General features: G+C 36.8%; 2 protein-coding genes across 2 annotated transcripts in view; one reads left to right on the top strand and one right to left on the bottom strand.

The window, feature by feature from the left end:
• LOC116163592 (KH domain-containing, RNA-binding, signal transduction-associated protein 2-like) overlaps positions 1-19,137 on the bottom strand; it is a 186,599-nt gene that overhangs the window by 20,013 nt on the left and 147,449 nt on the right. The gene's annotated exons all lie outside the window — the stretch shown is intronic.
• LOC116173090 (protein ANTAGONIST OF LIKE HETEROCHROMATIN PROTEIN 1-like) lies at positions 5,084-7,980 on the top strand. Its single transcript, XM_031490373.1, has 2 exons — positions 5,084-5,449; positions 6,522-7,980. The coding sequence occupies exons 1-2, from the start codon at positions 5,157-5,159 to the stop codon at positions 7,066-7,068; spliced, it is 840 nt and encodes a 279-aa protein (XP_031346233.1). The 5' UTR covers positions 5,084-5,156; the 3' UTR covers positions 7,069-7,980.

Genomic DNA, 19,137 nt, shown 5'->3' with positions numbered 1-19,137 from the left:
TCTTCAATAAAGGATACCTTTTCGTCTATCTATGTGAAATGTTGTCTTGAAATTTAATTTTAATTAAGTAGGTATTGAATGGGGGCGGCAAAATGGGTCTCCCGCCCCAGGCGCCGAAATGGCACGCTACGCCACTGCTCGAAGATTAATAGAAAATATAATATTGCCTGAAACCAATTAAATTGTATTTCTAGAACAAGGTATGTTTGATCACATTAATGATCCAAGACATTTTTTTAAACCATAGACGTCAATTAGTATAATAAAATACTACTCGTATTTTCGGTCGCAAAGAACGTGTTAGGGTATGCAAATTATTATTCACAAACAGCTTGTCTGTAACGGATAGAATCATAAGAACAATAGTGTGTTGTTAAATGAAGACCAAAGAGGAAAACATGGCGGTCAGAAGAAGCTAGATCTCGACATAAAAGTCGCAGTTCGATTCATCACGCAAAGAGAAAGAAGGAGACAAAGTGGAAGCCCAACAACGGGTTTTAATAGTAGCTTGTTTTGTTTTGTAGACCGATCTGCTATCCTGATGGCAGCTACATCCAGTCCTGGAACCAGCGTCCACATGCTGATGCAGAGAAGAAAGCATGCAGAAGTCCAAGCCGGAAGTAGTGACGAACCGATCGCGGCTCCTGGGGATCTTCGTAACTATCTTTTGTTTTTCCAAACAGCAACTGAATGTGATACACTGCTGAGTTTCTACAAAGTGTTACTGTTTCTCTGCTTTTCGTTTTAGAAAATAGTGCTGCAGTTACGAAACGTGATACAATAAGAAAAAGAAGAAAACTCCAGCCGTCCTTAAAAGAAAGACAGAAGAGGGCTTTGGATTAAACAAAGAAATGCACTCTCTATTGCCCCCATGTAGCAAAACATGTATCAGGAATTTTGGAATTTGAATTGGCTTCAAAGAAAAATATTCATTATGAATACTGTCCAAAAGGAAAATGTTAAAAGAAGAACAGCAATTTATTAAATAAATAATTAAAGTGTAGTTAACCACTAACGTAATATCATTGAAAAATCTTTTTACTAAGCAAAAACAATGTATCTTAAGATACGATTTTTTTTCTTAGTAACACATTAACATCTTTTATGACAGCAAATCGTAAGTGTATTTAAACTGTCAAAATAATGACGAATTCAAGATTTTTTATGTCAAACTTAGAATTCTAACGGATGGAATGGATGGAAAATGACATATTTAGCCAAATGGTGCAAAATTATAAAAACAGCAACAACGCAAACCGTAACACTCGTTTTACCACTTTTATGGTTTTTGCATTTACGGTGTTCTTACTTATGACGTCAGTATTGCGCACAGTATTTTGTTAAAAACACCAAATGTGGCAGATTCGTGGTGTGCATACCTTAAGCAAACACACTGGCGTTGGGTAGTTCTTCGGAAGCGGCTCGTGCGCGGATTTTTGGACTCGAAAAAATACTAGTATGCCTTTGCGTACAAATTATAATAATTTAATGTCGGAATATTTAGCACTGTATCACTATGTAAACAGCCCTCACGTTGGTAGGACATTATTTCAAAAACATTATACAACAATGTATGTAGAATCTAAAGTATAATTAATATGTAAGGTATTCCATTTAAAATAAGCAAATTGGCATAAACTGTTTATATAACCGAAAATGTCACAACTAGAAACTAACTACTGCAATAACAATGAAATAACAATTAATAATAATAGAGGAGAACCAAATTTTCTTTGTACATATTGAACTTTGAAGCAATGCAATAGACTTTGTTGTAGATAAACGTTTTTTCGACCCAAAAGAATCACCACCACCAACAATCTATCTCTAGGTGGTTTCTCGTCATTTAATCAAATAAATCAAATTCTTAAGTGTGTGTACACTGAAGAAAGAAATTTTACGAAATCGCTATAGAAGATGTAGCTATTATTTATATTTTCTATGTTCAAACCAAACCACTGATCTAAAGGCGGCGCCAGACATGCGGCATTCGGCAAGTACTGAGTAGCTGCTCGCCGAATGCCAATACGCTCTCATAGTCTGACGTCACACTATTAATTTTTGACAGACTGAATCTAAACAGTAAAATTTCCCATATATTTTACATATACGGTTTTAACTTAACAGGATTATAACTTATTTGCAGCTAAGTTATACGTAAAAAGTAAGTATATGGAATTGCCGTTGCACTTTGATTAAAATCTATCTGCAGTAGAGTTATACATTCATTTGATTCTTTCAAAAATATTGTATTTCCATTTCTGAGGTTATGTCCATGTTTGATTAATTTTTATAATAATAAAGTAAACTATGTATATGTATTGTTTTAGTGGGAACAAAGCATGTGTAATCGATAGCAAGCATTGCTGTATTTTTCAAAGATGATGGTGCTCAACTGAAAAGAGGAGAAAATTCATACGAAAGTGGGCATGTGACAAAAATGCATTTCAATCCGCAAGTACATCCAAGCATACTCAAAGGGGAAGTGGCAGCCAGTATGAAAAAACGTAATTACACGGTTGAGGTCAGTATATATTTAGTATTGTGCATATTATTTCTTAAAAATAATTTAGATTTTGCTGGATAAACGACTGATGAAGTTGATAAATTTCAAAGACAGTAGAGTTTTGAAAACCCAGTTGGTTATGTTTGGTTGCTGAGACAGAAACCTATGGACGAGGAAGAAATAATTCCAAATATTGAACGCCTTGTTCTATCGGAAGACACATGTTCGAGTAAATCAGCTTTTATAATAGACATGTGATTGGAAAGATTGCAAAACAAACAATTGGACAAAGCACAAATGCGAGTTGGTTAATCGCAGATAAGTATAGATTAACTCGCAGCAAATTTGAAACTGTGCTGTCCGCGTGCAAAAGAAACCGCTTTCCAAAATCTTTATTCAAAAATCTCCTTGAAGGGTACGATTGAAGTGGGGTTCAAGCGATTCAATGGGGCAGAGGAAATGAACCTATCGCTATTCAGTTTGTACTATTTAGCTATTTAGTTATTTGGACACCCATTGAAGTAGAATCAGTTAGAATTGCTCGAGATGATACTTGGACAGAAAATATAGAAATCCTAAAATCGTTTTACTTAACAAAATTTCTCCCCAACATTTTATAATCAATTTGAATTATTTAATTACATATTTGTTTATATGATTGGATTAAGATTATACTTATATGTAACACCATTGTACTGTATTATAATAAAATAAAAATTATATCTTTTCTGCATAATACTGTTCCACCTCTTTAACTAGGGGGTATTGCAAATTGGTAAGTGCTGCAACAACTTGAAATATAACATCTGCATGTGGCAGTAACGTCTGCATGTGGCAGTAACGTACGTGGTATGAATGATAATATATCGGCTAAAATTAAATCCCCTGGTTCAAGGTGTTTCAAGATCCCACAGTCAAGCACAATTTTTTTGTCACTAACCGAGCCCCCGTATAAACTTGACACAAAGGTGATAACACCATTCGGGACCACACCAACCAACCCTTTCCAAGTTTTGTTACGCGATGTGGATGTATATATTTCGGTGCAATCCAATATTATTCGGCAGTTAGTAAAAAACGTACTGAAACAATTGCGATTGCAAAGTTGGTTTATTTGACGCGAAGGTAAGCCATGCATCAATTGTTGAAAAGTATCTCGTGTAATACATTGTTGCAACCACGTTGGATACCGTTGCTCGAGAGACATTAAAACGAACACCCAGATCATCATGCGAAAAGTTTTGCCTGAGCTTCATCAATGTCATGAGTAGTTGGTCCCGTTTATTAAGTTTTTCAACCTTTCATGGTAAAATGTATTTAAATGGAATATTCTTCAACAAATCATACAACGTCAAAAAAATCTTTGCTGTTGGAAGACCTGTATCAGAACCAGGTGAGCGCGATCTTGAATTTTCTCAAAACAGAAACGTTCACTTAATGAATGAAGTTCTTTACTTGTTTCTAATAAATCTTGTTTTAAGAAATAGTTTTCGGCCTCTGTTGCAGCTTGCAATTGAAATTCTGCGGCTTCTTGCTTAGAAGTTGCAGGTTGTTGCAGATCATCGTCCATTGTCCCTAAACTGTCTGCACATTAGACTGCAATTAACTACAAAAAATGTAATTACCTTGTGTTAATGGAGAGCACATTTACGACTAATTCGTTTTCTCTTTTCCGGGCTAGAAAATTTCATTTTCTTGCCAATGTTAATAGTCAAATATTGTAGACCGGTTCTCTTTGTTAACATCTTCAAAGTGGCAGTTGCAAACATATTCATCTGGACCTGGTTCTTCCTTACGTCTGTAAGGTGCTAATTTATAAACTTTATACCTACATTTAAAATGATTACCTTACCGTAATAACTTTTTCCACTTATTTCTTGTTTTGTGGTCCTTAGGAAACCTAAAAAACTTGCATCTGTCCCGTACATTATAATGTTTGCAGCCCACAGCCCAACACATAACCATTTTTAACATATAAATTCAAATCCAGTGGGTTGCAGGGCTTCTTGTTATGACCACACCGATCTTATAAACACTAATAAAGCGGTTTTGAAAACTGTTGAAGTGACCAAATAATCTTTTAACTGCATCTACTACTAGTACAAACAATTTATATGCGTTACAAATTCACAAATAGTTTATAAAAATTAAATAAAACACATTTACTATACACAACACATTATCAGCTGATCGTCTTTAAATTCAGAACTTTTGACAGTAAGAAATGTGACGTCATTACTAACGGAGCGTATTAGTCGGGACGTGTCGCTTGCTGCTTGCCGATTGCCAATTTCGATGCTCGCCTCGTTCCCGTGGTGTGTCGGTATTTTGCGACGCATCAAAGTGTACGAATATTCGCCGTACTAGGGGTTACCCACTCAGCGTCAAAAATGTACCGCGGACTAAGATTGATTGGGACTAAACCGGACTAGTCGGACTAAGCGAATTCAATTGTACTAGTTACATAAGGTCGGGCTAAGACGAGCTTTGCTGGACTTAGAGCGCTATTAGCCAGGGCGACCAGTTACTCCACCGGTTGCGCAACCGGTGGAGTGACTGGTTACTCGCTGGTTTTCTGTGCCGGTCACCGGTGGAGCAACCAGGAGTGTACTGTGGAAATTTCCGCTGGAAACAGTCATCAGTAGCTACAATGGTGCTGTGTACAGAGGACGTGCTACTACTAGCTCTTCTTATCAAGAAGAGAAGGAAAAGAGTTAGGAGGTTTCGGAGGCATCCTATGCTGATGACCAGACATAGTAAAGGACTGTACTATATGTTATTTGACGATCTTTGTGCAAGTGGAAGTAAGTTTTTAAATTATTTTCGAATGTCAAAACCTTCGTTTGATGAACTGCTGGGACACATCAAAGATGATATCACTGTGCCAGAAACCCCTCTAAACAAAAGCATCCCTGCAGAAGAAAAATTGGCTCTCACATTGAGGTAAGTACAACTTTTAAAATGATTTATTTATGATTTATGAATGATTTCATGATTTATTTTAAAAAAAAAACAGAAAAATAATAACTGAATTTAACATTTAAACTTCATCATTTAACTTTTAACTTAATCATTTAAACTTAATCATAAGATTCTTAAGTAACATAGTCACTCATTTGAGAGAAACTTGGGGACACTATTGGTGTTGATTCTTCAGAGGAAGACAAGTTGGAGCCTTGTTGGTTACGTGGGGGTTGCAGAGTTGTCAAGGAAGGTGATGTAATATGCGATGGTTGATATTGTTGAGGGTTCTGGTATTGTTGAGGAGGGTTCTGATATTGTTGATGAAGGTTCTGATATTGTTGAGAGGGACTGGGATGTTGTTGAGGGGGAAACATATGCGGAAAGTTATGTGTCGGAGTTGGGACAGTAACCGGCCATTGGGGACTCGTTCCTTGTTGTGCAGCGGCTATTGCAGAAATTATGTCCGATCTCAATTTGAGTTTTCTTTGAGGGGGAACTTGCTTAATTTCGGACAGAAGAGACATCAGAAATAATTTATCCTCGTCCTGTCCAACACTTTTTTCCTTAATTTCCATTGCCATTTTTTTTAAGGTGGTCAAGAAGTCATCTTCTTCGTTTCTAGTCCTCCTCCTTGAACCACCCTGTTTCTTTCCGCTTTCTATTGTCGCTGTGGGTGTATCAAATTCGTGCTCCTCTTGTTCCGGTTCCAATTCGTTTACATCAGCTGTTGAATTATCTTCCATGCTGTTTTTTAGTTTTCTTAGAGATAGTTTCCAAAAAGCGTAGTAAGTCAAAGTACACATATTTCTTTCTTGTGGAAGCACCAGATCCGCTCTTTCTCTCTTTCTGCATGAGCAGCTCTCTTGAGTAACAAGAACGAATGTTCTTCCACTTTTTCTGTACAATCGTTACTGTAAACAAACAAAACAAAAAACAATGCAATACCAATATAATTGAATGAGCGAGCGAAATTCTCTTACGCGAAAAATAAGCGTACACCTAGTATTTTTATTACCGAAGTCTTAAAGTGTATTTATTTTTCTGGTTACAGATACTTTGCTACTGGAACATCAATGACCGATCTGCACTTTCAGTACAGAATAAGCCAGCCTACGATATCTGTGATTGTACGCCAAGTTTGCAAAGCTATTTGGAACAGAATGAGACAAATCTGCTTTCCTACATTGACAGAAGAATACTGGCTGAAAACTGCTGCCGAGTTTTATGAGAAGACGAATTTCCCTCATTGTTTGGGAGCGATTGACGGCAAACATATTCGAGTCGTAAAACCGGAAAAAAGTGGATCTCTCTACTTTAACTACAAGAACTACTTTTCCTTAATACTGCTTGCTATGTGTGACGCATCATATAAATTCATTTTTATAGACGTTGGTGCGTATGGAAAGTCATCCGATTCAACTGTGTTTAAGGAGAGTGTTTTTTTTAAAACGCTAACTGGAAACAAGATGAACATCCCCCCTCCACAACAATCATTCACAGGTTTACCAGAAACTATGCCACTGTGTTCGTCGGGGACGAAGCATTTGGCCTTTCAAAGAACTTACTCCGACCTTATGCAGGAAAAATGCTCAACGTAAAGAAAAGAGTGTTCAACTATCGTCTATGCAGAGCGCGTAGGAACATTGAGTGTTCATTTGGCATACTTGCTAACAAGTGGCGAATCTTTCACCGGCCCCTAAATGTCCATTTGAGTTTGTGTGAAGACATTGTTAAAGTCTGTTGTTTGCTCCACAACTTCGTCAGGGAAAGAGACGGGTTTAAAATAGAAGATACTCTGACAGTTGAAGGCTTGTTCGACCTAGACGCTTCAAGGGAGCAGCCCACAAAGAAGGCTACAAAACTGAGGGATAAGTTTGCTGACTACTTCATGAGTGAAAACGGTGCAGTTTCATGGCAAATGAACCGTATTTAATTGTATAAAGCTTTAAAGTATGAACAGAAAATGGTTTTTAAAAATGCTTTGATTGTACATAATGTCTGGACATGGTTATTAAACAAATACTGCTAAACACATCATGAAATTTTCATTAAACCCCGTAGGCTTAGTGATGTGGGCCGGGTAAATACTCAGCGGGTAGGTACTTATAAATTGGGTATTTACCCTCACTTTTAAATACATGGGTATTTTACATCACTACGTAGGCTAGTTCACTTAGTTAATGAAACAAGATATCACTTACACATTACGTTTTTCTCTGTCATGGGCCTTTCTTCAAAATCAGCTATGAATATCGTCAGCAATTTACTCCAGGCGTTCAGCTTCTCGGTTTTATCAGAATATAACTCCAATCTGCTGTCCCATATTACCGGAAGTTTCTCCACCTCACAAATTAGGTCTTCGGTGTTAATTTTACTATCCACAAATTTCGTCAGTTCTTTTACCGAGTCATCAGATTTATTCTGCCGTTTTTTCTTTTTTTCGCCATCCCCTTGTTCAACAGGAACACTTTGTTCATCTCGGACACGTTTGCTACTGTGGGCAGCCTCACTTTCACCAACTTCATCACGGATTTCTTCATTCTCTGTCATAAACATGATTCACAAGGTCAAGAATTCACGAGCACTAGAAGAACTGCACACCACCTGTACTTCAGTGAGTGTAGAGTGACACAATGAGGATGAGCAATGAGAGCGTCTGATTGAAGGACAGGGCGAGCGCGCGCCTGCGCATCACACACACACACACACACAGAGTCACCGGTTGCGTGGCCAGCCGCCCTGGCTAATACGCTCCGTATACTCCAATGCCCCGCGTGGTCGCCGAGTAACCCGTGGTCACTGTGCTGGTTGCAGAGCTCGGCAACCAGCTGCCGATGGATTTTGGTCGCTGAGCTGGTTGCGCGGCCGGCCACCCTGGCTAATGGGCTCCATTTGATTACATGGGCGGCAACCGACCAAACCACCGGTGGAGTGACCGGTTGCGCGGCTGGCCGCCGTGGCTAATAGGGACCTTAGTCGGACTAAATTGGATTAAGGCGAACTAAATCCGACTAAATCGTACGCGCGCGCCTCATCTTGCACTTATAGCATTCTTGTTTAGTGTTATATTGTCCGATAAATGTAAGTTTTGTTTTATTGATCGAAATTTATTTCGGCTCATGGTCTCTCTTATGATACGCACCTCTTTATCCTCATCTTTTGACCAGTACATATCAGTCTGCGGTAAACTGTAATACCCCGACAGAATAAGTACACCAATAAACCTTTTTAGGTCCGTTGAGCTGATATCAAGGTTGTGACGGTTGTTTTGAGCTGCTTAAAGGTTCGTAAAATACAAAATTTTCTCAATTACTTCCGAAAGAAAGGCGAAAAAATCTCGTAGGCAGATCTTCCACCGTCGTATTTTCGATGTTTCGACTGGTAATTGATTGAGGAACCGAGGAGTTAACAGGTGTTTCCGTTTTAGTTCAACGTGGCAAAATCTTTTGGGCGGTCGCGGTAATATTTTGAGATTCCGTCTTTGAACGTTTGGCAATCTGGATTTATAATTGCAACCTTTCAGGATACAACATTGTAGTTGTATAAGTTAAAGGCACACAATTTTCTTTAAAAAACAATATTGTTTTAGTATGTTATACAAAGTTATACAAGTTGTTTTAGGTGTCACCTTGAAGAGTAAATCTTAAATAAAATAAGTCACCGACCTTCCTAGTTTTTTGATTATCGAAAAAAATAAATTTAAAGCAAAACAATTCATAAAAAAAATTGAAATATTACACTACAGGTTGCATAAATTTAGCGGCGGAGAATATACCGTACTGGAGAATTTGGAGCGGTTAAAAAAAATAAGGAGTACTTACGGCGCTTCGCTTATTGAGCAGAACGATTTCTTAATTGTAAATGTAGAAGTTTCAACCAATTAAACACACACGACATTAGGAAATATATCTTCTCAAAACCACAAGCTTTTCACTTCTTCCTTTCGTTGTCTTCACAACACACCTTTTCCCTCCTTCCACGAACATTTTGCGTGCGCACGAAGTACAAGGACGGACACAAAACGGCAGGGAAAATCACATTATGACGAGTAATGACAAGCAATATTGGGAAATTTTTAATTTAAGGAAAACGTACGTTTATGTATGCAACACACCTATTTAATTAGAACATTTTGTATGTTTAACCAATTTTTTGCTATGATTTACATACCGTACTTCTTGCTGTTACCACATTTTAGTGCCTTACTTTGTTTCCAGTTCAAATTAAACTAAAGAGAGGTTCTAAAAGTAAATTCATCTTCGTATCCGACAGGTCACCACCTCAATAATACAATATGAAAAAGGTACGCAACATCTCCGTTTCGCTGACAAATATATTCAAAACTGGAACATTTTTGCATAAAAGATTTTTCGAATATGGTTCAAGAATTCAACAGCTGTTAACAAAAGCGCAAAAGTGAGATTTACTCAACTCTTTTTACAGTCAAATTGTATGAACTTTATGATGAATATATTTGCCGGTTTAATGGCGGGGTCTGTGAAAACATCAAAGTTTTAAATGAGAAACGCATTTGTTAAGTACAAAGAAATATGGAAATAATCATTTTCCTACAACTCAAACTTTCCAATTGCGTTCGCCGGTTTCGTGCCATTTTCACGCTTACAATATTCAATTTTCAGTGAATTTTTAATTACCTAACCGTTAATAAAGTTTGCCGTTGCTAATTTGCTGGTTGTTTGTTCAATTAGGAAATTCTCTTTTGATTGCTATACTTATTCTGCATTGTTTGGTTTTTAAAATTACGAGTGCAACTTCCAATCTGTTCTGACCTTACACTTTCGCAATAGAAGGCAAACAATAGAATTGAATTGTAAAGAAGTGGAAAATGTACACACTAGACATTGCTAACAAGTTAGATCATTTAGAAGAATTATTTGTCGTTGGAGATGACAGAGGGCAAATTGTATTACTCTCAGGGGACGAAGAATAGTAGTAGATATTAAATATCCCCAATGTATAATCTGTATGTCATAACATCGTTGAGAATCCTTTAAGTAGGAAGTAGCTAATGGACCGTTTTGCAAATTACACATACCCAATAAAAAAAGGTATTAATATTGTTGCGTAAATTAGGTCGTTTTGTTTGGTTTCAGCACCTACAGTAATGTTGGGTCACCAGGTACATTATGTATTTAATTTCATTGAGTTTTGACGCTAAATGCTGGTCGGTAACTTAGAATTTCGATATCATTTGAATTTGGTAATTGTTCATTTTAGTTAGAAATATTTATATAATGATGGGCAATTTTGTTAAATAATCGTATTGTATTTTGATTTTATTTTATTGTTCATTTAAAAAGATAAGGAGTAGTTGGAAATATTTGCCTGAAATGTATTGAAAGTTTTATCTCAGTTTATCTCCGCTCATTGCGATAAGGTTATCGTTGCGTAGATTTTCGCCGATAAGAAAACACAGATGTGTTTTTTTTTCATTCGAGAACGCTTGAATTTTGATCAAGAAGTAGAGGCGGAAGGTGAAAGAGAGATGAATGTTTTAAATAGAAGAGACGAACGTTAATCGTTGCTTCTTTGGTGGTGAACGTTAACCGTTGCTTAATGTTTTGGCTATTAGCAGTTTTGCCGTATTTGCGCGTATTAGTGCAAGACAGCCCGTCTTGCTAGTCGTAAAATGTTATAGAAGAAAGTTGAGTGCAATCAAAGAAGTGAAGTTCCGAAGTATCATCATTTGTGGCATTAATATTGCCTGGATGTCAAGTATATCCCATATAAAATAACAAAATGTTGAAATACCCACGCAGAATTTCAGCGCTATTACTGATTGAAATGAAGTTATTCGTAACTGAAAATGACTTCCAAAAGCGAAATACACTAGATTTTAACACAAACATTACTTGTTTTATTTTAACAATCATCAAACATACATGAAATTTTTTTTAAATAATCACAGCAACGTACAAGGTGCGTCAACGATTGCGCGGAGTGTGTAACGATTTTTCTTCATTACGAAGCATTATTATTGTTTACGGTTTAGTACTTGTCGGAGAACCCCCGTAAAATTTGGAGCGATTTGATAGATGGTTCCACCTACTGATGGATTTAACCACGCAAAAATGACACCACATTTTTCTGAAACCTTCATTTCTTCTTTTTCCATTAACCTTTTCGTTCGGCATGTTGGTCGAAAGTTAATGGCATGTTAATTCCCTTAAGGTGAATTGAACTTTTACATAAAAGTGTTCTATCTTTGACGATTCACCGCTTATTTGCAACTTTGAAATTGAGTTTGTTTTGATTTGCACTTATCTCGTTATTTTGAATGGGAATCGTTATCTGACGGTTGAGCCGACGTAATTTAATAATTATTACCATTTTTATTCGTATTAATTGATTTCTACTCCCTCTCATTAATTTAGAGAGGGGTTTTCCTTCTTCCGGGTATACCTCCCGCTGAACACTACCAGCCCAGCTCGAGGGTGTTAAATACCAAGGTGTTTCCGTGCGAAGATATCAATTTAATTGGGCGGAACATCTGTGTCGATCTTATCAGGGAGATGACGGCCACCTTGAAGCCATTTTACTGACCGCACCGACCATCTGAACACTTGGGCAATTAGATAACCACCCGAACGACTGGATTCACCAGACAAATTGAACCAACTAGCTAGAGGATACTTTCCGTTACTTCTGTGTGATTTATGGTCACAAGTAAAATGATTTGCAAAAGCGAACCACTTGTTTTCCACTCGAACAACTGAACTATAATTGGGATGTCTGTTTCCAGAATAGGAATGTAACTTTTGAAATTGATTCCACTTAAATCGCACAGCCCCTACAGCGGTGGTGTAAATTTGTGATAAAAATTTTAACACAAAGTGGAACGACGATTTAATTATCTACTAGGGTTTCAACAAAAATAAATTTCCTTAATTAAATAATACGGAAGAAACCAACCATGCTGTGCGAAATAATTAATTGTTTGTCGGATAACGCTGTTGTTAAAAAAGTCCTTAATCTTGAATAGAAACTTCTAACAGAAGTTCAGATTAAAAGTTGTAATAATTTGTGTATTACAGCGTTAATTTCGTTTCAAACGTTAGCTCGAGAAACACAAGCGTATTATCTTATGAAATTACGTTTAGGTCTGATGCTTCTACAGGATAACACTCCTAAAGAATACACAAAAAAACACACCACACAACTGTCTGTGCATATCACGCTCATATAGGATCATGTATACACAGATGCTAAACGTTGGATATCCCAAGATCGTCGAGTGTTCATTGATGTCTGAAACTATTACATTTAATTAGGTTTGTGATTTAATTTAGCTTGCGTTCTTTCCAAGTATGATTGGCGTACACATTCTTACTGAAGAGGTCATAAATTACTTTGCTGAGAAGCTTTAATATCTCTAAAAATAAATATTTGTAGATACAGCGAACATTAAATTTTTTCATAAAGCTTAAAGTACGTTAGATCTGTTACTGGAGTTTTAAAACACTTTTTCTTATATTTACATCTGTCGGTTATTCAATTTTGATGTATACTCACCGCCTAACAAGGACAGTAGACTTTTAAAGCTTAGGTAATTTTCATGACTGTAAAAAATAGTTTACGTTAAAACTAATTTCGGGCATTGATCTCATCATCAGGCTTTTTTCTGATGGTACGTTCTTTGTGTGTATAATTAAATGTTATTCACCGTATAAATATGGAATAAAAATAAAATACATCGAACGCGAACCTTAAACTATTATCAAATCACTAAAATTGCTCGGTACTACCATCACACAGCTTCAAAGTCTTCGCCTTCCCGATCTAGAACTTGTATCATTAATAACTATTAATACATCTCATGTTAACATGTAAATTTTTCGGTTACGGCCTGATGTTGACTATGCCGTCAAAATCGATCGCCTAAAGGAACCTTTAATAAAAAATTTCTTTGAGTCTCAATCTTATTTTCTAATTCTTAATAATATTGAATATGGGAGAATTTTCAACACAGATTTTAATTTAATAAAAAATAATTCCGATAATTAATATGAAATACCCATCTTGAAACGTATGAATCGAAAATGTCGTGTTGAAGATGAATAATAGAGATTGGCTTTGAGATAGACATACTATAGTGGTGATGCATTATTTGAACATGCCACAACTCCGGGAACTCACCTATCAAAGCCACTTCACAAATGAATATAACCATTAGTTTCCTGTTCAGAAAGTGTAACTTTAGGACAGTTCAAGTTTATTATTATTATACAGTGATTGTTATTTGCTAATTAATTGTTTGATATTTACTTTGCAACTTAATTTCCACTATTTTAATAACATCTATATGATAGCATTTAGTTTTGCTGTTTATTATTACAATGTAACATTTCGATAGAATATGGAAGTGAAAAATTCACTACAGAGAGAGAGATTCCTGTGCCTTAGTTATGTAAAGCTAGAGAAATTAATTAAGGTTGTGGTTGGTGTTGCAATTAAATATAAATGGTTGTTACATGCTTACATGAGCAATTCCCGTGGTGTAACGACGGTACACACTAATTGAATTCCTCGCTGTTTGGAATCTCCTTCTTGTAGATGACGAACCTAATGTAAAGTAAGATGTTTATTATGTCAACCAAAACACAATATTTCTGTGAGCGAATTAACATATTCGTCTCTATACATATCTTTCTTCTGCCGTCATAAGATTTTTGTACGACAGAAAATCGACTAGTTAATAGTTTCGTTTAGAATGGTTCTAAATAATAACTAAAATTATCTCAATAACGAAACATCCTGTTACAGTTTTCCTAAAATAATTACAAATCAGTATTTGGCTAATACTAGGATACGAGGTCCGGCTATTATATAACGAGACTGTGTGCGCAGAATGCGTACCAGAAGTGTAGAGGGGGAATCGAAAACATCGTAGGAAACCTTGAAGTATCACCTATTCCAGTGCAAAAAGACGTTTTTGTGCGTTGAGTAGTATTTATGCTATTGCGTTTTGAAGCCAGCGTGTTTTTTTCTCGCGTCGTACCGAAAAACTTGTCCGTCACCAGATCTGTTCAGATGTTCTTGAAAAGGTTAGTGGAAGAGCCTGGATTGTTAGAAAAGATCATCACATGCGACGAAACTTGAATTTTTCAGTATGATGTTGAAACTAAGCGGCAATCAATGGATTGGAAAACTCCAACATCTCCGAGAATGAAAAAAGCAAGGATGTCGAAATTCAAAGCAATGCTCATTGTTTTCTTTGACATTAACGGCGTCGTGATGACTCAATGGGTTCCAGAGGGTCAAACTGTGAACTAAACTTATTATTTGCAAGGTCTGGCAACACAGCGAGAGCGAGTTCGTAGGAGACGGCCGCAGTTATGGAAAGACAAGTCGTGGATCTTGCATCAAGACAACGCACCTGCTTATAACGCGCGTTTTTAGCCAATAAAAGCATCGCAGTGCTTGAACATGCTCCGTATTCGCCAGATTTAGCGCCCTGCGACTTCTACCTATTTCCCAAGATCAAGTTTGCCCTAAAAAGAACGCGTTTTGGGTCAATGGAGGAGGTGAAGCAAAAAACGACGGAGCTACTCAAAGCGCTCACAGAAGAAGACTTTCAGCACTGCTTCCAACAGTGGAAAAAACGAATGATTCGGTGTGTGCAGAGGGAAGGGGAGTATATTGAAGGGGAACATTTCTTCAAATGTAATTTTAGGATGTTAGGCATTTTTGAAAAGAGCGTATTTTTTAGTTTCAAGCACTAGATATTCAATAATTAATATCGTTATCAAAAACATTTCAAATATGTCAACGGGTGTAAGATTGGTAAATCTAAAAAAATCTAATTTCCCATTGCAATGTATTTTCAATTCAAAAAATGTATAAATTTTATTTGTGAAATTCTATTAAATTCATTCTATTTTCCACTTTTTACGTTTTCATGTGAATTCTGCATAATCGAGGCGATATATGAACAGTAATATGCTTAATAATACCCATAAAGAGCGTTTAATATTAAATGTACGGACACGGAGTCATTGGGTTTGATCCATTTTCAATAGGCTTATTACACGTGGCATATAGGTCAACTATGCAAAGTTTGAACCAAATTGGTCCAAGCGTTTGATAGTTATCGTGTTTACGGACAGACGGACACCATCGACTCCCCTATAAAGCTTGCATCGCTTTGCTCTGCCGCTTAATAAATATGGCGTTGTAATACAATGACTTTGTCTAATTAGAAAGTTCTACAATGCGTCTGTTTTCTTCCGAGCAGTATATGATATTAAAGTCCTATAATGTTGTGTAACAACGGCCTCATAAAACGTAGGCCAGAAAGACCGTACACAAAACACCAAAACAAAAACCTAGCTATCTCTTTACCTTTTATTATGACCACGGCACAAAACTTCTCCCCGATACAGAGGAGAGATTCGACTCTGCTCTCAGGTAACCTGTTAACTTCTAACACGATAGCAGGGCCGTAGCCAGGGGTTTGTTGCTATCAGGGCCTTGCTTGTTATAGCCAGGGCGAATTGAAATAGTAGTGTACACGTGGCGCTAGCTGGGGGGGGGGGGGGGTATTTTTTCAAAAGTTTAAGGTAATTGACTTATTATGTAATTACTTTTAAAAAATTATTAGCCAACAACAGACAATTATTCATCAGAGCTTCTCTATCAATTTTGGTCCTTTTAAACATTCTAAATTTTTTTAATAAAAGGTTTTGCTTTATTTGTGCATAATAAAACACAAAAATAAGGTTATAAATACTGGTTATATTAAAACAGAGGCAATTTGCGATTTGATGAATTATGAAATTTGCGAAGAAATACTTCCAGATCCAGTGACTCGGTATTCTTTTTTTCAAAGGCCAGAAATGAAAGGTCCGCCATACGTTGATGATTCATAGAATACCTCTGCGGCCGGTTGACAGCAGTTAGTGAAGAAAAAGACGACTCGCATAGTGCTGTACTGCAGCCAAAAGTAGCAACTGTTGCAAACAAATAGTAAGATTTTTTAAAAGCTTCTCTATGTTGGTACAGTTTAGCGAATATATTCTCTTTAGGTTCATCTGCAAGGAAATCTTTTACCACTGACATTTCCTCGGCAGACGGCAATTCGATACCTAAGGTAAATGTCCGTAATTCCGTCAGCAACCACAATTCAGACACTATCACAGAAAACATTAAAAAATAAGAAATCGGCACCTAGAATATACCATTCCGAGTAGAGATCTAATATAAAGTGGCATTCTTAAAGTAGTTTCCTTCTTTGCCAGCAGTGTGGTCACATTTGGGGGTTAAAATTCCCGCTTAAATGTTCTCTGTGTCAGCGTTAGTGCAAACCGGGCGGAATTGGGAGCTACTCTACTAAGGTAAGTGAAAACAGCTCTTATTTCTCCACATGGTTTTCCTAGTTTTATCAAATGTCTCCTTTGTTGATTTGTCATTTGGGGTTTCTATAGACTTGGCAGTGCCTTATTTAATACGAAAATAGTACTAAATTTCATGCATTACGCATTACGTACAACAAAACACTTGATGCACTTAATTCAAACATCTAATGTCGGATTTAGGTGCAACCACAAAAAGTTAAGAACATTTTCTTTCCTCTTCTTTCTTAAATATTTTTATATTTTTTACATCTTTCTTTTATCGGTGCATGGTTTTGAATCCATGGTCGTGAATCCGACATGAGTGACGGATTTAGGTGCAAGGTGTCCGAATTAAGTTCATATTTTGTTAATAGGGTTTTATATGATCTTTTAGGTAATACTTAAGTACGTATAATAGGCCAGTAAATACTTACAAAGAACGTGGAAGCTGCAGCTTCCATGAATTAGATTACAATAGATAAATACTTACCTACCTACTCACTGCTATTTCCTTGCAGCAGGTCTACTAAAAAGAATTGTAAATACAGTAAAGATGACTTACGACTTGCCTTACAAGCTGTAAAAGAAGGAACACCTTGTGCAACTGCATCTAAAAAGTACAATGTCCCTAGAACTACAATCATTGGCAAAATAAAAGGAATATATCCTGAGGAATGCAAAAGTGGAGCTTCCACTGTTTTAACAGCTAATGAAGAAGACCTGTTAGAGCAATGGATTATAAGTATGGGGCGAATGGGCTTCCCAGTGAACAAAGATCAGTTGCTTGATAGTGTTGGCATTTTAATAAGACAATTGGAACGTCCTAACAAATTTTTAAATGGTAGGCCTGGGCGTCATTGGTTGGAAGGTTTTCTTCATAGACATCCACATATAACTCAACGCCTGTCACAAAATTTGACGGCCTCTCGAGCAAACGTTACAAGACAGAAGATAGAAAGTTGGTTCAAGGAAATAGAAGACCATTTTAATTCGGTTAACGTACACGTAACTGACCCAAAGAGGATTTTTAATACAGATGAGTCTGCATTTTTTCTCTCCCCGAAAGGAGCCAAAGTTTTTGCTAAAAAGGGAAGTAAAGTAGTTCACGATAGATCTGGAGACGATAAAGAATGTTTAACAGTATTGATTACTGGAAATGCAGTTGGTGAGTTAGCACCAACAATGATCATGTATCCCTACGAAAGGATTCCGAAACATGTTGTGATGAAAGTTCCTAGTGGATGGGGAATTGGTAAATCTCCAAGTGGATGGATGACATCCGAGTCATTCTATGAATATGTTACAAACATATTTTACCCCTGGCTTGTGTCACAGAATATAGAGTTCCCTGTAATTTTGTATCTCGACGGGCACAAGTCACACGTTACCCTACCACTGACCAATTTTTGCCGGGACAAAGGAATAATTGTTATAAGTTTACTGCCAAACTCCACGCATATTTTGCAACCGTTAGACGTTGGGCTTTTTAGAGCGCTCAAACAAAGTTGGAAAAAGCAAATACAGAAGTTTAAAATCGAAAATGGATACAAGTCCTTGACGAGAGAAAATTTTGCTCCTGTCCTTCACCAGGCTTTGAATGCTGTCGCCAGCCTGGAGAGCATATTCAGTAACGCTTTCAGGGCATGTGGTTTATTTCCTTTCGATCCGTTAAACATTGACTACAGTAAACTTCTTGAAGGAAACGCCAAAGAAGTGACGGAGAAGGCAACTAGTAATGAAAATCCAGAACTCACAATACACCTGCGCTTTCTGGAATCCCATATTGCGCCTGACACTTTAAATGACTTCTATACTGCGATGAATGCCGAAACTGGTTGGAAAGGTAATGTTGAACATAAAACGTTGTTCAAGGTTTGGTGCAATATTCTTAAGGATGCAGGACTTACCATAAAAACGAATGAAATTAATGAGAATATCGAGGAGAATATTATAATTGAACTTGAAGATGGGCTGGTGTTAGAGGAAGGATGGGAAAAACTCGTTACGGTTGAAGACAATGAACAAACGGAAATCAATGACACGCAAATGGTTGTGACAAATAATAAAGAAACTGACGTGACATTAGAAGAAAACGAAATTATGGAAGATTTGATGGCTCTGTATGATGTAGAAGAACAGATGGTTCTAGAAAGGGAGACAACTGTAGAAGATATGGCTGTAATTGATAAAACCAAAGAACTCGAATCAAACAAGACTGAAGAAATCCTAAACAATCAAGAAAATGACGCCAGCATTGCCAACAGATTGCTTGTTACGCAACCAATTGGGAATACAACAGAAGGTGTGTTAAAA

The sequence above is a fragment of the Photinus pyralis genome, unplaced genomic scaffold, assembly GCF_008802855.1.
Source record: "Photinus pyralis isolate 1611_PpyrPB1 unplaced genomic scaffold, Ppyr1.3 Ppyr1.4_LG1, whole genome shotgun sequence".
Lineage (NCBI taxonomy): Eukaryota > Metazoa > Arthropoda > Insecta > Coleoptera > Lampyridae > Photinus > Photinus pyralis.
Note: the sequence above shows the minus strand (reverse complement) of the source record. Positions and strands in the feature narration are given on the sequence as shown.